This window comes from Trachurus trachurus, assembly GCF_905171665.1.
Source record: "Trachurus trachurus genome assembly, chromosome: 17".
Lineage (NCBI taxonomy): Eukaryota > Metazoa > Chordata > Actinopteri > Carangiformes > Carangidae > Trachurus > Trachurus trachurus.
In genome coordinates this window covers 26,980,961-27,002,824 of record NC_139900.1, presented here as the reverse complement: position 1 = coordinate 27,002,824, position 21,864 = coordinate 26,980,961, and the positions used below count along the sequence as shown (strand labels likewise).

Genomic DNA, 21,864 nt, shown 5'->3' with positions numbered 1-21,864 from the left:
TGTTTTTTATTTTTGTTTGGTTGTTTCCTTGGTTTGGTTTAATATTTTTTTATTTTATTTTATTAAAGAGAATAGCAGACCCAAACATACAGAGACCAAGACGCAAAGCAAACTGTGAAAAGTCCTTTTTTTTTTCCTATGTTGAATTTGGGAAACCTTGCTAATCCCTTAGTATTATGTGATTTTTCATGCGTCCATGAGAATGGAGGGGGTCATCCCTATGTTCCCCAGTATGTGACCAGGGAACATACGTAAGTACACTCCCGAATGGAGGCACAAGACTCCAGCAGATGTCAATTACCTTGTTAGGTTGAACCAAGTAGACAAGGAACAGAAAACTGAAGTGGGTGTTTGTGCGAGTTGTGGAACTTTGTAACTTGCTTATGATCACTAAAACCGGAGCTCGTAAAACAACACAAAGCATTCAGCCTAATCACTAAATGAAAAAACCATCAGCATATGCTTTGTGTAAACAAGTTGTTCTTTTTATACCCTTGTATATCCATTGTTATTGTTGATATACACATTATATTGATATATGTTAAGTGTCTGTGTATGTGTATGTGTATTCCTTATTATAAAAATAACTTACAGTTATGAGGCCACAACTATTCACACAAGTGTTTGTTTGTTTGTTTATTTTATAAGAGCAAGTTGTGATAAGATTTTCTAAAGTGGCTCCACAAAAACACCACAGCAGTAGACCTTTTCCACAGCAGTCATAGAAGGGGAAACACACCTATGAAATTAGTTACGTTAATAACGACCTCATTCCATTCATGCCAGCCAGTTTCAGGCTCCTGGTATTGTGTCTGTCGATTGGCTGGAATGTCGTTACTGGGACACTTAATGGAGATAAGACAAAAATGTGATTATTCTGTTTTCCCCATAGAAGAGTATGAATGTCTGCTGTGAATAAGGGCCATTATGGCATAGTTCAAGTCCAATAATCAGCTATGTTTTGCAGCACTTCCCAATACTCTGGCCTGTTAGAACCTGCTGACTGAACTGAATCTATATGAATGAATCTGTGCAGTCCTGGTTTCTTCATGCTAACTCAAAACCAATGACTTACACAAAATTACCACTCAAACAAATTTGATATCAATAAATAAAAAATGATTTCTTTTATTATTCCAGTACAGACATTCTAACCATACATATAAGGGATAATCCACAATGATTCTTGCAGTTATCAAAACTAATTCACAAAATGCAAACATGAGTCAAAGTGGATTATCCCACTTACTGTACACCATGGCCAGTGAAAATATAGCTGCTTTTATTGATATCCTGGGAAAATATGGCCTTGAAAGGTAACATTAACTTTTGAAAATGATGCATACTGCTCCATTCATCAGAATCCAATACTGTCAGAGGCCACGGTACAGGAGGAAATTAAATAACACCTCATTATATTGATTCATGGAAAAACATATATTAGTTTATTCAGGCGTGATTTCTTTCTCAACAACAAAGGCAAATTATCTTTATGAAATAGAAAAAATATCCAGCTTGGAAAATATTTCATCAATCACTCTTTGTACACGGAAATATTCGTACATACATATATATATATATATATATAAAACCAGTGCTCTTTACAAATAATTACATATAGCTTTTGTAATCCTGAGTCACCTATAAAAACTGATTATCTGTGAGTGAATAAACCTGCTCTGGGCTGGGTTCAGTCAGGCCGATCAGAGACTCCAGGAGGTAGGTGCTCGACTCGCACTCTGGCAGAGTGACAGACCTGAACAGCTGGAGATGGCCAAAGCTGTCTGGATGCTTGTGTCCTTTAAAAGAGCTGTGCACCGGCCCAGAGGGGTAGTCGCTGTCGAAGAACTCCAGGTCGGAGTCGGAGGACAGACTCAGGTCCATGTACCTGCCTGATGAATAGTCCACTGTGGGGGAGGGGGTGTTGGGGAAGTCCTCGAGCGAGTCGCTGTCAAACGGGTCTCTGGCCTGGTTTGCATTTTCATCAAGATAATCCGTCAGCGAGGTCCTGCTTCTATTGTCTGTGAATGTGTTTGCTGTGGGTGGTCCCGTACTGTCAGTAGTTGTGCCGTGTGTGGGGGAGTTGCTGTTGTGCCGAGGTGACGGCTCTCCCATATGCATCAGCTGACTGCACATGGAGTAGTTATCATTTTGAGAGTCACAGATATTAAGGGAACGAGCCAAGCCCCCATCAACCTCGGGGAGATTCTCACTCCCCGTGAGGCATCTCCCTGCGTCAGAGTCAGAGGAGGAGCAGGAGGATTCAGTCATGTCGCTGCTACAGCTGTTCTCCTCCACTACTAACCGCTCTGGGATGAAATGGAAAGAAGGAGTGGAGGGCAGGGTGAGAGAAAGACCGTCTTCCTCCATGCTAAATGCAAAGGGGCAGCTCTTGTCCTGTGCTTTCTGCGCGGTGTGAGCCTCATCCTGCTGCTCGTACTCCACGTGCTCCTCCGGAAGCTCCGTCCCCGTCCGCTCGTCTCGGCTCAGCGTTTCATCCTGCAGTCGCTTCTCCAGCTCCAGTCTCATGACGGTGTGGATGTAATGGGTCTGCACACGTCTTGAGTCGAACTCAATACGTCCACGAGTGTTTCCACAACCGTCCTTACTGCAGCCACACGGGAAGTTTAAGCGGTCCACCTGTGTGTGTGGAGGAAAGAGAGAGTTGTGGGTCATTAAACACAACACAGATTGTGACACAGCGTCAGAGGTTTATCACTGACAGACAAACACAGATAAAGTTTGATCTGTTATATTAAGAGAAAGTTGCCTCCTTATCATAGGTGTGCTAGAAAAAAACACAAGCACTAAGTGGGGTAGGCGATATGAATGAAATCTACAATTACAGTATATGTAACATCATACCACAACACTGGCATATTGTTGGAAAATAACAAGAAAAATATTGTAATGGATTGAAGGCGGAAATGTCCAGTTTTTCCCATTTCTTTTACTTCTACAGTTCAACTATATAATAATTGAGAACATTCAATAATAAATTGTGACGTGTTTTTTAGAGCTAAATAATATCCTGACCTTGATGGGTGTCAATAAGGGGCAGCTACCACAGAATAAAGGTACAAAAAGTAAAATCTCTAATGTTGGATAAATTGTTTTATAGTGTATACGGTATATCATTATATTGCTTTGCAATAAGCACTAAAGATACATGTTTCATAACTTTCTTAATTAAAGACTGATATGCATGAGATGCTTAACCAACTTTCACTAGAGTTTCATATTCAAATTTGTTCACCTTTCAAATGCCAAAGATGAAACATCAAACCTCACTAATGTGCCGCAGAGACTCATGGGAATGGGAATAATTTGAATTCCTTTTGTTCGCTTCTGAAATAATTATGTGAACATATAAGGGACACTTAATGATTACCTGGCACTTGATGCCTGCCAGACTGCATGCACAGGTCTCTGGCTCACAGAAACCTTGGCAGTCACATCCACATTCCTCTCTGGAGAGACGCAGGGCGTGAAGCTGCCTCTTCTCCTCCCGGTCGATCCGCTTCACCCCCGCCGCCAGGAGCAGCGCCTGCCGCTGTCTGGAGCTGTACGGTGTGAGGAAACCTCCGTCCTTCAGCTCAGCATCGCTGATGTGGAAGTCGCCCTCTTCATCCGGGATCTGATCCACAGTGAGCCGGTCTGCTTCTTGCTGGTCCATGGCCCCGCTGATGATCAGCTGGAACCCAAACAACAGAGACAGTGAGAAAACTGCTGCACAGATGAGCAAAGTGAACTAAACAATCATCAAATTCGAGTGAACCTACTCTGTGTTTCAGCGCGCTGAACCTCTCTTGTCTCCGTCTTTCTCTGAGCTTCTCTCTGCGCCTTTGCCTCCGCTCCAATGCGTGCTCTGCCACCGTGTACCTCTGGAGGGCGCTGTGCCTCTGCGCCATCCCCAGGGTGGCACCTCCACGTCTGGGCACACTGGTGAAGCCCTGGCAGCGTGGGAAACTGAACACCGTCACCTGGTCAAAGCGCACACTGCCCTGTGCACCTCCAAGCTTAGGCCTCTTAATAATGGACCGAACTGGTTGGGTTTGAAAAAGACACACAAAACATTAACAATCAATCAATCAATCAATCAATCAATCAATCAATCAATCAATCAATCAATCAATCAATCAATCAGGCTTTATTTGTATAGCACTTTTCATGCCCACGGCAGCTCAAAGTGCTTCACATGATAAAAACACAGAACATAGGGAACACATCGAGGAAACGCTATCTTACACTCAATCATTTGCAATGGGGAAAACACTAGATAAAATGAAGTAAAATAGACAGGTGTAGTAGGATAAAATAGAATAAAAATGGATGAATTAAAATAGAATAAAAAAGTAATAATAATAGATAATAATTTGTTTGTTTTATAACGATAAAAATAATAAGAATCAGTTAAAAGCAAGGCTAAAAGAAAAAAAAATGCTTTAAAAAAAAAGGAACAGCACAACAATTAGACGATCAGAAATCTAGTTCTTGTCCTTGCTGGAACTCATTGTAGGAAGCTTCATGAACAATATCTCCAACTGAGTGTTACAGTAAATACTTTGGCAGATGCTTTGGTTTGTGTAGGCCTCTGACGGCCACCAGGGGACACACTGCACTGGCTGCTGCTCTTAAGTGACTTTGGTCATTAGTTGAACATACTGTACATGTGGGAAGGAAATACCAAGAGAGGGCTACAGCTGGACAGATCAACAGCAGACAGTGAACAGAGGTGAAGCTGAGAGTTAACTGCTGAAAGGTTGACCAGGCAGGATGTAATTAGACTCCTTCTGCCAGTTTAGTTGTTGATATCCACCGGGTTACCACCGTTTGCTTTGACAGTTTGGTTTCAGAAAATTGTCTTGACCTTCACACATAACTGAGGCTGCACTCCAGCAGCCGTAAACAACCAAGAGCAGTTGATTAAGCTGCTCTCTGCAGCTCCACACTGGGGCACTGTTGTTTGAACCAGTTGTGCAGCTTCACGTCAACAAACCTCAACTGTAACACATGAGGTTTTGGAGTGTGCAACTGGCAGAATATTGTTTACTCATTGCAAGCCTTGTGTGCAGCTGTGTGATACCTGGGTGAGGACATTTGATATGACTTGTTTAAAGGGACCTTGCTATTCAAATTGATTCCACGCTGCACTATCGCTCAGGCAAATGAGCTTCCTCCACGCAACTGGACAGACAGTCCAGAGAAGGCGAGTCATTCTGGGCACATTATCAGGAATGGCCCTAAGGTTAGCGTTTTCATATCAGCAAGTCATAACAGTGCTGCTGCAGGGTGATAAGAGACACTCCTATAAAACACTGAAGCGAAAACGACCAGATAAGGAAGAGGTTTGCATTATTTGAAAGAGTGGCTGCTGGGCTTTGGGGACTTACTGGGTGATGTGGTGGGTGAGGAGGGGCTGCGGGGGCTGAACTCCTGGTTGTCCGAGGAGCTGCTCTCCCCGTCCGACTCCCACTCCGAGGAGGCAGGGGAGGAGAGAGAGGATGGAGGAGAGGAGGAGGAGTAGCAGGGGTTGTCCACTACCTCGGCAAACTTTCTCTTAAGGATGTCTCTCATTGTTTGGCTGCAGTGGCTGATGTACATTCTGCAAAGACAAAAGGCACATTGGTTTAAATATTTATCAATGCACAAGATCAATATTCTAAAACAGGTCAGTGCTGTGTGGCTTCATCCAAAGAATGGCATTCATTTCAGCATTCAGCATTCCTACTCCCCCGAACATGAAATGAGACATTATATAAGTCTAATGCAATGACAGCAGCAGTTACACAGCGACAATGTTTGACAGAGTCGAATACAACGTCTTTTGAATATGACAACTGCAGGAATGAGAGGATATTTCTATTTCCTGCTGAAGGCTGCTGCTCTGCTGGTTGAGCCGGTGTCAGGCCGTGAGTTTGTATAGGCTAATCACATCTTGATAGTGATTATCCCACAAACTCATGTTTCATAAGTGTGCAAATGTGGGCTGAAATCCTACTTTCACATATAACCAGCTGAGCACTTCAGAGAGTTTTTTTTTTTTTAATCAACAGCTCTTTTTTTTCTTTTTCCTGCAGAGTAATTAACATTCCACTGATGCCTCAAGTTTTTTGTGAATACGTGGAAACAGACCGTCCAATGGCTGAAGGGGGGGGGGGGGTAATAGTTCAAGTGGCTGTTATTTTTGGATGTGAACATGGAAAATAAATCCAAATGAGTAATTTCAAGGTTACAAACCTTAGCCAGGCGGCTGAGAACTACAAAGTTCAAGAAAGTATGTTGTAAAAGGGGGGTGATGTAAGAGAAGAAAAGCTGCTATTCGACTAGTCCAACCTGGTGAGTTAAACAAGTCACGTTAGCAGTGTGTGTAGAAGCTGTAAATCCATGTTCTGAAGCCTATGCGTGATTGGATGTAAGACAAACTGCTGTGGTTTTTTGGTTTAATGCTAAGATGTCAGTGTTATTCTGCTGAATAAGTTCCTGATGAAGCAGCTTGGTCCATAAAATGTCAGAAAAAAGAAAAAAAAATACTTCACAATTTCCCAAAAGTCCGAGCTGATTTGTTTTTTTCCCTCTGTGAAACAATCCAGAGCATAAAGGTATTCAGCTAATATCACTGAAGTATCAGGAAACATATTTACACATGGTTGGGAAGCTGGAATTAGAGTTTCTAGGGTTTGGTCTTGAAAAGTTTGATGCTAATTGACAAATCCATCCAGCTTCTGATTGGTTTAGGTTTTTCATTTTAAGTGACAGTTCTGGAAACAGTCAAATCTCTGTGAAGTCGTTCTCTGAAAACAGAATAATCGCAATTTAACTTGAACTCTTTCCCCTCAACAATCACAACCATTTGACCTTGGGATGTTTCATTTCCATTATGATCTAATAGGCAACAGTAATACAAGCAGCTGACCACTGACACCAACCGAGCTGAAAACAACAACAACATAACATACATGTTTTCTAGAAGACAGAGTACACCAGGTAAAACTGTGACAGTGCAACTGGCCAGAAAAAAAGGAGTATAAAGTGCTAACTGACATTTATCTGCACTGACAGGCTGGACCAGCCTCAGTCCTGCTCTGACTCATTCAAAAAACAATGTGTTTCAAATTGTCTGTAATAAGCAAATACTCAAACACCAGTGGGGTTGGGTATGTGTGTGTGTGTGTGTGTGTGTGTGTGTGTGTGTGTGTGTGTGTGTGTGTGTGTGTGTGTGTGTGTGTGTGTGTGTGTGTGTGTGTGTGTGTGTGTGTGTGTGTGTGTGTATGTACTCAGAGTGAGAAACTTCCTGGATCCATCAGCAAATAGGAGGTGAAACAAGAGACAGCGTATTGTGCCATTTGCAGTGTTTACACAGTAGGAGCCTCTGCTACACAGACAGTAGGTGTAAAGGGATTTATCTGCGCCGAAAACACATGTGCACGTCTGTTCAGTGCAACTCAAAGTGAAGTGACAGTATTTGTAATCACACCAGCACTGCAGCATCTGCCTCTTGTCCCAGTTACATCACATGTATTACATTTAATATCTGACAGAGCAGAAAGGCTACAGTACATGTAGGCTTCCACTGAGACCACATCAATAATTTAAAGGTTCAAAGCAGCAGAGGCATGGGGTGCGCGTGCGCGTTCACGAGGGGCAATAGAAGGTGAGATGGGGGGGGGGGGCATAGTGCATTAATAGTTCAGATTAGGTCATTTAAACAGTGACATTAGTGAGAAATAAACCACATACAGAGAAGCATAATACGTTAAAGGGCCATACTGTGTAATACTTGACTGCTGTGTTCGGGTAACACGCTTTAAATCCCTACAGGAATGTAACACGGATGTCACACCGAGGTTTCATTGGAGAAGAGTGGTTTCCTGTTTGGTATAATACTAGTCATTAGGCAGCTGACCTCTTCACCCCTCCCCGAGACACTCGGCGACCATGTCAACTACAATGACAACACTGTCCCCCCACCCTGTCCCCTCCTGTCTCCACAGACTGCCACAAGCTCATTTAAAGCACAGCAAACTTCCTCTGCCACCACACCACTAAGTTTGTGTAAACACTTAAAATAATGTCCACACCAGTCCAAGACTCCACAACTGTGTTTAAATGGTCAATGTTTAACAATAAAGTGCGTGCTAATTGTCCAATAATAAAGGCTACATTTTTCGAGATAAACATCTGCGAAGTTCTGACCATAAAATGCGATAAGGTGATTATAATCACTGACAGACACATTATAAACCAACACGGGAGTCGTGCGGTGACTTCTCGTTAGTTACTCACCACCAAGTAAAAGGCAGCATAATAACGAAGGAAGGCTGAATTTGACACGAAGTTATGTCTCTTGTCCGCGGTCCAGCCAATTGAGCATTGTGTGTCCCTCTGTGTTTATGTGAAGCTTCACAGTAGTACTAGTGTGAACATGAGAGCACTGGCTGGGAGCTGCCAAAGAGTCAACACGGAGCTTCAAGATAGTTCACCCCTCTCTGAAACCGCCGCAGACCTCACACATGCGCACGGCTCGATGTTACTGAGGATATTTGTGTTAGAGAAGTCAGACGTAAACTGTTTGTACGACTGACACCTGGTAGTCCACTTTATGAATCAGCAGCAGCGTTTTCACTTACTTAAAGCAACTTCAGGTTTTTATTAGGAGGTGGTTTTGACGTCGTCCGGTCAAATCAACTGAAACTCGCAATGAAACGAAACAACTGAAGTTCACACGTTATCAAAAAAAGTATTACCAACTTCTGTGTGAACAGTCGTAACTAAAACCTGCCTTTACCAAAGCCACATAACTAGTAGGTTAATCTTTACTCTATTTCTCGACGACGCCGGAAGTCCCAGGTATTGAAGGAGAACTCCTCTCGCTTGCCGTACTCTCTGCAGTTCCCCTGTCTGTCTTGACGCAGGCGGTGACACACTGGGGGCAGGAGACGCTCATGACTGACGCTGCTGCCCACAGATTCCTGTCTGCTGCGATCACACTGCGTCGTCACAACAATGATGTGGTGGTAAATAAATCACATGTCCAGCCCGATGATTATCATCAGGAGGCAATCAGCTATTAGAAACGTGTGGGGCCACATGTGCTGGCTCAAGAGTGTTTATGTTTGTTGTTTGGTTTATTGTTTGAGCAGCTTGTAACTTGGATCATTTCTTAAGCTTTCCAAATCGTAAAAAAAGTTGGAAGAGAGAGTTTGTCATTTTCAACATTAGGTAAAATTAGGTGGTAAAATATTACAATGAAGTATTAGGTGTTTCCCATTTCTATGACCTTTCTTTATTTGTGGTCTGTCTGGTAGGCCTATTTTCTGTTTTTGGAAATTACTTGACATCTTTAAATGGTGACCAGAACTCTATTACAGGTGACATGCACTCCTTGGTATTTACTTACTATATGACTCACAGGTGTTCTTCAGTAATTATGATTTTATTCTGACACTCCTAAGCGCCAGGAACTCCCTGAGGCGTAGAGGAGCTGTATGTGGGCAGGATTATGGACTTTGGTGTAAAGCCTCTGCCTCTTCTGCCCTAGGAAGAAATCCTCCACCCTGCTTCCACGCTGCACTCCATTTCTTATAAACAGATGTAGGCATGAATTGAACTTTGTCCATGCACACGCTCATTTTGAACGCAGGTTGGTACAGAGTCCACCGAGTGAGAAAAAGCAAAGGGATTAACATTCCAGTGTCTCTGCTTTTAAAGATAATCATAGGCTACTCTGTGTCCCCGACTGGGAGGAAAATGAAGCTCTGCGCACAGAGTGAGGCGGACAAACAGAGCATCAGATTAACAGATGGACAGACAGATGAACGGAAAGACAGACAAGTCCAAAACACTCTTGAGCTTAAGCTTTGACCCCCGTGTTGATACACATCAGTGCATCAGTGAGGAGTTAAACAAAATACCAAATACCTGTTGGTGCAAATGCTGTGGCCAGAGGTAGAACTGCTTGTCCCGACCTCAGCACTCAGTGGAAGTGTGTTACAAAGACTGTGACCCACTTTGGCAGGGATCACTGTAGTGCATGATGTGTGTGTTTTCTATTCCACTGACCTGGGTGGGTAGTAAACACCATGCGAGTGTGCAACTGCAAAGCAAAGAATTAATACAGGGCAAACAGCACATGAATAAGTAATTATCATTATCATCCTTTATTTGACTTGGAGTCTGTATGAATAATACAATGATATTAATCAAAGTGTTTGATGTGAGGTACTGTAGATTCTGCATCTTGAGGGTAAATTCAGTGTGTGCATCCTCTCTGAGATCTCAGAGCGACTTACTCATAACACATGATCAAAGTGCTACGTGAGGCTGTGGGCTATTTATAGCACCATCACACTGCGTGGACAAAAATACATTTGTGCCTTACAGTTGGAGTTTCCTGTTCCTTTTTGCCGGCTGTTGCCACGCACAGTGTGACTTTGTTACGTGTGGCGCGTCCAGTCGACACTTGCGGAGAAGGAGATGAGTCATGTAGGACAATTTGAATTTCACTAGAAAAGCAGTGCGACGATCATTTCTTGTTCATCATGCATTGTATTTATTCACTTCCGTAACCTGATTTCTTTACATTTTTTGTCATGTATGGACAACTGATTGCGCCACAGTATAGGCTCATTATGTCAGAGCTGTTTTCCCCAACAATGTCTCCCACTCATATTCAGTGTCTGACAGATGATCCTGTCTCACATCTGTCGGAGAACAGTGAGAGTAAACCATTACTCTGCTTTCAGGCCAGAGTCCATGTTACACAACCTATGGCTAACTCACATTCTGGCAGCCTCTCAGGTTGCTGCCAATGGCTCTTGTGGCCCCGTTTTCTCAGTCAAGCTGTGCCAGCAGTGGCCCACATACAGCAATATACTGACAGAGTTGACAAAGCTTCAGGCATGTGAAACTGTGCCCCAGTGTCTCCTTCCTTCCTGTGGATTCTATCTCAGGGATTTGCCCTCCTTTTAAGGACCCCGCTCAGTGTTAACAGGCATGACAGGAAGTATCAGGTAGTGTTGTTGCTTTCCAGTCAGGTAGTAATGTAAGGTGCCAACTGCCATCCGGATATTGTGTTTTTTTCCCCCCTGATACTTACTTCCTTGATGGTTATGATAGACAGTCCTAAATCATAACCATAAAAATATACCGAAGGTACATGAAGTACAAGTATTTATTTTGCAGAATGGTCAAATTCATAGGCCTATGTATGTGATGTATATGTAATTATTAATTCATGAATAAATTGCAACCCGTGAAAGTATCTATCTATCTTTTTTTTTTTTTTAACCTTTATTTGCAGGCAGAATCAATTAAGAACAAATTCTTATTTACAATGATGGCCTATCTATCTATCTATCTATCTATCTATCTATCTATCTATCTATCTATCTATCTATCTATCTATCTATCTATCCATCTATCCATCTATCCATCCATCCATCCATCCATCCATCCATCCATCCATCCATCCATCCATCCATCCATCTATCTATCTATCTATCTATCTATCTATCTATCTATCTATCTATCTATCTATCTATCTATCCATCTATGGCACTTGGAGACATCTTGGCTCATTTTCACACAGCCTCTGATGTCATATTTTGACAGTCGTCACCATGGTCGCAAGGGCAAATAAAGCCCAGCCGTTTCTATTTAGAGGGTGGAAAGGCAGTGAATCATTATATTGGTCTTCATCATCAGCATGACTGCCATCATCATCTTTTTTTTTTTTCTTTTTACGTCAGTGGTATTAGCTCTTTTGATCCATTTTTTTCTGGCTCCAGGTTCACTGACCTAGATGTTGATGTCTTTGTCTGAAGCTGGTACGTCAGGCCTTAATCAAATTATGTTAGATTCAAGTTTTCAACAAATTTCCAGGACTTATTGTAAGACGCTGAAACTTGTTTCAAATCTTACTGTAACCAATTCACTGTAACATCAAATATTCACAACTTGGTGACATTTTGTATTTCCTAAAAATATATAATATAATATAATATATAATAATGTATAACAATAGGATTCAGTCACATTGTTTAACCCTTGAAATAATAAAGATGTAACCAAAATATACCAACAATTAATCAGATGTGATGGATTAGGTAACTTTTTAGTTTACATAGAAAGCAGAACACATTTTCTGCTGACATGTTGCTGACTGGTCGCTGTTTACCTTAGATCATCTCTCTGGAGTTGGTATTTTTACTGTAAAATCTGCGGTGTGAAGCTTTTGTGTCCCCCAACTGGCAGTGAAAGTCACTGCAATGTTCAATGCAGAGACAAAATCTTCACAAACTTAAACACAGATCTACTAAACATTGTTGGTTAATAAAAATCAGTGCTACCAGTGCATCAGCATAGCAAGGTCACCACAGACACCGCATTTAAACTGGTGTCACCCAGGAAGATCTATCCCGTGCTGACAGGCTTATTACATAATCAATATTGTGTTACCTTGTTTGGCAACAGCTCTAGTATTCATTTAAATGTAAAAGTCCTGACCTCCAGCTGTAATAATACTGTATTGGCAAATGTAACAGTGAATAAACTAGCACATTCCTCCAATGATGAGGAATGCTAATATAGCATTAGCTGCACTAATGTTAACATTGCTGTCCGTGCCTCTTGGCGACAGCACCCACAATTTTTTCATGTTGCCTTTTAACACGACTGCTAAGATATATGTTACCAAAATCTATGAAACGATTGCAAGTTTTGAATATAGTGTACAGATAGTCCAAAATTTCACATGTTGATTGAACCCTGAACTCTGTTTAGCACACACACATGTGACATCACCTCCTTGTCTCAAATGAGCTCCAATGCGAGTTGTCGGCGCTCTGGGTACAGTGACGGTAAAACAGTGCAGACAGAAATCTCAAGAGATAACCAAAACTGCTTTAGCACTGGAAGGAACTGTTGTGTTCATGTAGCTACCCATTGTTCCTGTTAAAAGGCTCGTATGGAAATTAGGTTTCCATGAGCTTTAAACTCAACTGTGTGCCAAACCGCTATCAAAGAGATGCTAATCTCACACTTGCTCCGTTGTGGAAACGCCGTCAAATAAAGACTTTGGATAAAATTTCACCACAGTGACACCTTAAGTGATTATGTCAACTGCTGTGTTTTTGTTTGTGCAGTGGTATTCATTCAGGGGGGTGACACCAGAGAACTTCCTGTGACACCCTAACAGCACGGCCTGGCCTGATGCCAGTTTTACCTCTGACTAATCCTGGGGCTCATCCAGGGGAAATATCCTATCTCTGCAACCTGCAGTCCAAGGAGCTGCCTGCAGAGCAACATGTAGGCTGAAAAACTGGTATGTAAGAGATCTGTGTTATAATGGCAGTAAACAGCATACAGTGCACATGTAGTACAGTGAACCGCAATGCATAATTCAAATGCCCTCACTTAACAGCCTTGTCATTACTAGGATCAGTGAGGCTCAAAGCTGCTACTCTGATTAAGGCAATGCACTGCAGAAAAAGTAATTGTAGCCTAAATATTTCTGTCATAGGCCTATCATATGAGCAATTTTAGCTTATATATCCTATGTCTATGACCACCTATTTTTTTTGCAAAAGCAAGTCAAGCTGCAGCCCAGAAAGCACAGTAGGTTACACAACTAGAGTTTTCAACAGAAGTGATCTTATCTGTCTCTGCATGTGAGCAAAGCAAGCTGTAACAGCAAAGCAGCTGTGTGATTGGGTTTGACATTCCCTCTCAACAATGAGCCTGTTGTCAACATCAGCCACAGAGCTGTGGTGACCTTTCTTACAAACTCACAAACTGGCCTGTGTGATGCAATGTGGACCCAGGAGACATTTCCCCCTGAAGGAGAACAGTAAAATGTACCACTGGAGTAGAGATGTATATCTCTTTATGTTTTCACTGTTTGATTATGCATTCACATTTACAGACCAACAAAACCGTGTAAAGTGTGTGCACGCAGTTGTGTGTCTGTGTTATCATTGTGCCACTGATTGCGTTTGGCTGTCAGCCCTGCAGTGGGAGCTCCTGTGCTCTCTGAGCTCCAGCACAGTGTATTCTGCTGTTGGTGTTGGCTGTCACATGTGGCTCCATGTGAGGCTTTTGCAGGAGCACACAGCAGCAGCAGCAGCAGCAGCAGCAGGAAGGAGACCTGCTCTGTTCTCAGCTGTTCAGGCCAGCACTGACTGTTCTGTGGAGCCATGTGGGTGAGACTGTCTGACTCCCCCGTCCCTCCCCTCCACACTCAATCCCTCACCGATTGTCTCTCTTCTATTGCAGCTGGCAAAACACGTGCATTCAAGGCTGACAACGCAACTGTCAGATATCGGATGGCGTTTTCACTGATCACTGGAGTTTGAGTCATTACTGAATTCAGTAATGTTTGTTGTGATACTTGTTCATTGACGTGTGCACAAACAAATATAATCCAACAATCCATTAGTGCTGCAAAAAGGTGTCGTGCATAGTACGTGAGTGCTCAGCTCCCCTGATATATGAGCATAACAACACATGTTCTGTCAACATGCTGGCAGCTATGATGCCCTTTAACCACAGTTTGTAGATAGGTGGAGGCATGTTGCTCTGGTGCCATCTCCTGGCTCGGAAATGATATTGAGAAAAAAATCAATGGGTTGTTTTTAGGGTCCGGGCAGCGCAGCTGCCAGGACACTATTGTATTCCTAGGAATTCTTCTTCTTCTTCTTCTTCTTCTTCTTTCTTCTTCTGCTGAAACTTTTGTCCACTTAAACTTATTACAAATTATGAAGTCCATCACTCTGTTTTTTTCAATAACTGTAAAACTTTTAAAATGTATCTCCTCCCACAATTTTTGCTCAATTGTCACCAAACTTGATACAGAGCATCTCCAGACTGTCCTCCACAAAACTTGTTTCTCGGATTTTTGATTAATCAAAAATTGAGCCTACAGTGCATGAAAATGTTTGACTGTAAAAGTACTGTAAACATATACCATCCAATTCTTGATAAATACAAAAATTGTTGCTATTCTATGTCCCATATCTGCAGTTCCAGCACTATGAGATGTTCTGGGGTTAATAGAGCGAAACATCAGTGAAGGCTGATGACCCTGCAACTGACCCACTGGCACCGTCGGAGGTGTGTCAGGCAGATAGCCCAGGCCCAGTAGATAGCTTACTACCTGTGCTTACATACTGCACATTCACAGCTGCTCGTATCATCTAATGGAAAAAACTGAGTTCTCTATAATATAAAATATACTGTATTACAATAATGACAAAAGATATTAATATATATTATTATTATTATTTTATGCACTGATCAATTTTGAGATTTTGGGCTATTTTTATTCCTTAACATGTATTCTCTCAGAAAAGTCAAAAGAAATGGACAGAAAATCCACATTTAGGTTATTTTACTTCATTTAGTCTCTTTTGTTGGTAGATTTCTCCTAAATTCACCAAAAGTTAACATCAATCAATCAAATCAATCAATCATTTATTTGTCACTGCCATAAATAACAATGAAATTACGTTGGAGCATACAACCTTACATAGTGAAAAAGTGCATAGTGCAAAATGTGCAATGGTGCAGAATCCCATGGGCATATCATGTACATGAAAAAGAGGACAAGAAAACACAGGGGCGCCAGAGGACATGGTCAGAGGTAGTACTATGGTGTATGTTGCAGCAATGCAAAGGCCAGTTCACAGTTATTGTAAGGTGGGGTGTGGTTACTGTCCATATGGGGGAGGGGGGGGGGCATGGAGTGTAAACAAGGAAAGACAAAAACAGAAACAGGGGCATCAGAGAACATGTTCAGAGGTAGTATAGTGTGTGTTGCAGCAATGCAAAGACCAGTTCACAGTTATTGTAAGGTGGGGTGTGGTTACTGTCCATGTGAGGGGGGGAGAGAGAGGAGGGGGGCACTGTTCAGCAGCCTCACTGCCTGAGGGTACAGGCTGTGGGCCATTCTGGTGGTTCTGGCAGATAAGGCCCTGTACCTTCTACCTGAGGGCAGCAGGTGGAACAGGTGATGGGCCGGGTGGTGTTGGTCACGCAGGATGTTACGCACTCTCTTCAGACAGCGGGAGGTATAGATGGTACTGATCTCTGGTAGAATGGTCCCCATGATTTTCCCCGCTGTTTTTACCACCCGCTGGAGTGCCTGCTGTTCGGCCTTAGTGCAGCTGGAGAACCACACTAGGAAACCGTATGTCAGAACACTGCTGATGGCACAGTTGTAAAAGTTCACCATCAGCTGTTTCTGGATCCCGGCATTCTTCAGTTGCCTCAGGTAGTAGAGCCGTTGCTGGGCCTTTCCTACTGCTGAGGCGGTGTTGATGCCCCAGGACAGGTCCTCAGTGATGGTCACTCCCAGGAATCTGAAGTGCGCCACCCTCTCCACCGCCTCACTGCCGATAGAGAGTGGAAGATGGTTGTTTTGTTTCTTTTTGCGGGGGTCCACAATAATCTCCTTGGTCTTCTTGATGTTCAGTATGAGATTATTATCCACACACCATGCTGCTAGATGTTGCACTTCGGTCCTGTAATCCATCTCATTGTTGTTGTTGATGAGTCCGAGCACTGTGGTGTCGTCGGCGAATTTAACAATGAGATTGGAGGGAGAAGAAGCAGAGCAGTCATGTGTGAACAGGGTGTAGAGCAGAGGACTGAGCACACACCCTTGGGGGGCCCCGGTGTTGATTGAAAGGGTGGAGGAAGTGTACTTGTCCACTCTCACACTCTGTGTTCGATTTATGAGAAAGTCCACAATCCAGTTGCACAGTGAGATGTTTAGTCCAAGATGGTGTAATTTGACTTGGAGCTTGAAGGGCCGGATTGTAAGGCCGAGCTAAAGTCGACAAAGAGGAGTCTCGCATAGGTGTTTTTCTGCTCAAGATGCTCCAGTAGTGAGTGAAGCACGATGGCAATAGCGTCCTCAGTCGACCTGTTCTGTTTGTACGCAAACTGGTGTGGATCAAGTGTTGGTGGTATTGCGCCTTTAATGTGTTTGATGACCAGTCTCTCAAGGCATTTGGCGGGAATAGGGGTGAGTGCCACAGGTCTGTAATCATTCAGACATGTGACATTTGACTGCTTGGGAATGGGAACAATAGTGGCTGCCTTGAAGCAGGCGGGAACCCATGATGTAGACAGTGATGTGTTGTAAATAGAGGTGAAGACATCCGTTAGCTCTGCAGCACAGTCTTTCAGCACCCGGCCCAGCACGCCGTCCGGCCCGGCTGCCTTCCTGATGTTAATGCTGCGGAGGACACGTCTTACCTCATGAGAGCTCAGGACTGGGGCAGGGTCAGAGGAGGGAAGGGGGGACAGCACAGAGTCTGTGTTTTCCCTGTCAAAGCGGGCGTAGAAGTGGTTTAAGTCCTCAGCCAGGGTGGCATCAGCTGAGGGAGATGTTACTCTTGCCTTGCTCTTATAGTCCGTGATGGCCCTGATGCCCTCCCATACCTGCCTGGAGTTCGTAGAGTTGTTGAAACAGGCTTCAATACGCCTCCGGTGTTGTTGTTTGGCAGTATTGATGCCCCTCCTCAGTGCAGCCCTGGCTCTGCTGTATGCCTCAGGATCCCCAGAGCTATGTGCCAAGTCCCTAGCTCGGATCAGCTGTTCTACACTGTGTGTCATCCAAGGTTTCCTGTTCAGATACACACGAAAATGTTTCCAAGATGTAACGTTATCCACACAGAAGTTTATGTAGCATAGGACAGTGGAGGTGTATTCATCCATGGATTCACGAGTGTCCGTGCCCTGCCCTCTGAATACATCCCAATCCGTGTGATAGAAACAGTCCTGCAGCATAGGGATGGCGTCTTCTGGCCATGTTCTCCTAGATTTGGTGATGCTACTGTGACTTACGTTGTTGTCTGACCCAGGTCATGTCAGGTATCATTGTAAAGCTCTCTCTCTCCTGAACAATGATGTAGGCTCCAAACGTTGTCATTTCCTTTGTATCCGCAACCAATCGTAAAAGTATGATTTACATTAACAATCTATGGAATTTTCCAGTACAAGTCTGTAAAGGCCGTTTTCTCAAAATGAGTTTTTCCTCATACTCTGAGCCCGAAATCTCCACTTCAGCAGCACTTACAGACACCAAACCTTCCAGTTTTATTCCTGTCTATATTCTGAAGGTTTTTACAGAGGGAATTGTTGATATATCATTCACAGCCTGATTTATACAACATTTTATTCCTAAAAACATGGCAAAATTTGATTTTTTTTTAGGGCTGGTGACAGTATTTTCTTATTTACAAAGTGATAAAAAGAGATATCCAAAATCCCCTCTATAAAAACTTCTGACTCTAATATGTCAACAAAATAAAACAAGAATTTTGAAAGGAGTTTTATCCACTTTTCAGATTTCGGTTCTGGAAATGTATGCAAATTACAGTAGCACATATTTCATCAGATATTGCCTCATTTACATATTTAAACATAACATTTGACAAAACTTGTGATACAAAAAATATTTGTCTTAATGTAAGCGATAAACTTGGGAAGTTTCATGGTGATATCTGTTATTTAAAATGTTTACCCTATTCACCTGTAGTGTCTCCCCTTAATCCAGAATTTTAGTAACTTGAACTGTCAGAGAGTGTGATGTGTGCACTGTGAAACACTGTCGACTTGTGAATTTTAAAGACAGTTAATGGTTACCTCATGTTTCCTGCTCAAGAAAAAGTAAAAAGTGAAATATAAAGTTCCCTCTGATTTATTGGTGTATAAACTTCATGTGGCAATAGTCTGGCAGAGTTGTAACTTCACTGAGCTGCAGCAGGCTGTAATCAGGAACAGGAATGAGCACTACATGCAGCATCAGCTTTTTCTGCACTTTGGTTCAGTCCTGTATCGGCAGAATGGAAACAGCAAACTGACACATCATCGTCTAAGCACATTAAGGAATAATGGCATGTGAGGTGAATGAACATGACTCCTGCTGCGGCAATAAAAAAGACCATGGTAAGCATGAGGTGCAGAAAATGCTGCTGCTCTGGGTTTTGGCATGAGATACAGTAACAGAGAGGCTATGCCAGGCATTTCAGCACTGACATCTGACTGGACCAGCTGTCGTGGTTCCTCTGCATCTTTTTTTTTTATGTTACACACTGTCATCGCTGTCATTACCACTTACTACAAAAAATAACATGTTTCATTTACAGAGAGACAATCATTTTGTGATCCTCTTTCCATCATACAAATAATCCCCTGCAGTGTTTTATTGACCAATCAGAGAAATGTATCAGAGCTAGTGAAGGTACCAAGTCCTTATGTCCGGAAGCCTTGAATCACAAGGTGTTAAGGACTTTGGTCACAGGAAATGACCGTGTCTTGTGAGAGATGCTCCTAAACCACAAGTCAGTCAGAAAGACAGATATGCACAGGCAACTTCTTCTTCTGCTCAGGTAAATCTATTTAGATTTTTTGCAAAAACAGAACAGCAGGAATCTATTTTCAATGATAACAATGTAATTGTGTTATGCTTTGTAATTTATGGGTTTCTACCCCCAAATTAATTTATGGAATATGAATTAGAAAATAACCTTTTCTGCTCTAAGTTTCCTTTGTGCCTGTTTTTGTTTTGAGAGTGAGAGAAGTCTTTTAGAAACAATATAATCATATCTTACTATAATGTAGCACACAGTCAGACTGAGGTGCTGGTTTGGGTTTGCTGCCTCAGTGCAGACATTCAGAAACATTAACAAAGTCATATGACTGTCACTGTGACATAGTTACACAATAACTCAAATGAAGTTTAGTTGTGTGTTTCAGTACTAGTAAGGAAGACGAATGAATAAAGCATTTATATGGATTTATATGGTTCTTTACTGCTCTAAATAGTTTGTAAGCTGTATGATGAGTGACCAAAAACATGTTTGTGAGAAAGTGATTTAACTCTTCCTTACCTTAGCTGCCATTAGAGGGATTACCATGGAGACATTTGGTCTGAGGAGGACCCAGTCCCTGAAGAGTCTCTCTTGGGGTCAAGAGAGGTCAAGGGTCTTGCCAGCGCCAACCCACTGGAAGAGGAAGTCTGTGTCTGAGCTGGTGCAACAGTAAGTGCTACAAAATACATGTATGCACATGCATGTTGTTCACTTTACAGCGTTATTTACCTCATCTGACTGCTTCATGTTCATTCATTTACACACACTGGAAGCTTCCCAGTCCTGTTCTGGTAGCCAGCAGGGAATGAAAGTTGGACATTTGTGTCATATTCAAGGGTGTAAAGACAATTTCATTAATTTTATTCCTCACAAACTCCCAGATGATGCTTGTACAAGCATCATTGCTGATTATTGTGCCAATATATTTCTTCAAACAGTTACCAAAGTCATGCTGACCTAAGGACTGACAAAGCAGAACATAAATTGCAGGTAGTGCATCTGTTCGTTTTCTTTTAGTCATCATGAGGAGCAGTATGTCAGTCATTAAAACCACACTGTCCAAAAGCTCAAATGAATATCAACCTCTGCCTTCCAGGCGTCCGGCTTCAACCTGTTCAGGAGCTGCTCCATGGACGTCCTCCCTCAGAAGGAGTCCTCAGGGACCAGGGCTCTGTGTGCCCTGTTTGAGTCCAAGGCCAACCTGCAGGAGAGCCAGCACAGCAGCCCTGGGCTGAACCTGAGGTCTGCTGCTGGCAGCCACACGAGGAGAGACCCCCCCCTGCAGGACTGTAGAGGTCATAACAACCCACTGAAGGAGAACACTACACAGGTGTGTAGAATACCTGCACAAACATGAGGAAACACAATACATCACAATGTTTCACTGCACTTGGTGCTTTACATTCTATAGTGTTACAGGAACCCCCCAAAAGACTAATTAGCAATTAAAGGGATAGTTCAACATTTTGGCAAATTGGCCCATGCATGATCCCTGTTTTAGCAGTAGGTTTGTTACCTTTAATTGTCGGTGCAAGTTGTTTTTAGAACGGCGAGTTACACTATGGAGGCTCATGGGATTTCTTGGTTTCCCTTATCAAACTCATCAAATACACAATCCAACAACTCCGAAACGCTCTGGTGGACAAGTTGTGACCTGCACATTCACCACACTATGAGATAATAACGGAACTTTATGAGACTGAGTTGTTTTCTAGATAAATTCAGGCAAAACCGCTGATGTTCCTGTCAAGTGCAGTTTTTTGGCAAGCAGTTTCGTAACATTATTATCTCATAGCGTGGTGAATGTGCAGGTCACAACTTGTCCACCAGAGCGTTTTGGAGTTGTTGGATTGTGTATTTGATGAGTTTGATGAGGGAAACTAAGAAATCCCATGAGCCTCCGTAGCGTAGCTCTGAGCAGCTCACGGCTCTGCTCCGCCGTCCTAAAAATAGCTTGCACCGACAAATAAAGGTAACGAACCTACTGCTATGACTATAGGGATTATGGCAATGTGCCAATTTCCCAAAATGTTGAACTATCCCTTTAACAAACAATATTACATAATATTCTTGTAAAACTTCAATATCAGGCCTATATTTTCCAGCTGGTGGTATAGGATTGACTTGAAGCTGGTCCTGGTACGCATGTGATAGCCCAGGTCCCAAACACATTCTCCTGAAATCTAAAGCCACTCTGGCACGCACGTGTATTTTTTTTAAAGAACAGTTTGAAATTATATGATTGAGTGGATGATTGACTTCTCTTATCAAGCCAGTAGGTGGTTAGCCCAGGTCAGCATTAAGGCTGGGGACGAAGGGAAACTGCTAACTTGGCTAGAAACCATGCAACACTGAAACAGATGTAACTGTCTCGATCACATTGCATGTTGTTGATCCACAGGGAAGTTCCCGCGCAGACGGAGTAAAGACCATGAAAGGGCTTCAAGAGTCTTACAACAGAGCGTCCAGATACTCTCACGGTGAG

The 21,864-nt window shown here is 42.7% G+C and overlaps 1 protein-coding gene across 1 annotated transcript; it reads right to left on the bottom strand.

The window, feature by feature from the left end:
• Positions 1-1,422: 1,422 nt before the first annotated feature.
• On the bottom strand, positions 1,423-8,401 carry LOC311000855 (cysteine/serine-rich nuclear protein 1-like). Its single transcript, XM_083991717.1, has 5 exons — positions 8,287-8,401; positions 5,394-5,605; positions 3,783-4,045; positions 3,392-3,694; positions 1,423-2,640 (listed from the first exon to the last, which is right to left on the bottom strand). Exons 2-5 carry the CDS (start codon positions 5,602-5,604, stop codon positions 1,642-1,644), a joined length of 1,776 nt encoding a protein of 591 aa, XP_083847843.1. The 5' UTR covers position 5,605; positions 8,287-8,401; the 3' UTR covers positions 1,423-1,641.
• Positions 8,402-21,864: the final 13,463 nt, after the last annotated feature.

Bases quoted from the DNA above. Each gene is read 5' to 3' on its own strand.
- LOC311000855 (XM_083991717.1), bottom strand. From the start codon at position 5,604: ATGTACATCAGCCACTGCAGCCAAACAATGAGAGACATCCTTAAGAGA. The intron at 4,046-5,393 runs GTAAGTCCCCAA...AAACCCAACCAG, and splicing joins CTCACCCACCACATCACCCA to TTCGGTCCATTATTAAGAGG. The intron at 2,641-3,391 runs GTAATCATTAAG...CCACACACACAG, and splicing joins TGGCAGGCATCAAGTGCCAG to GTGGACCGCTTAAACTTCCC.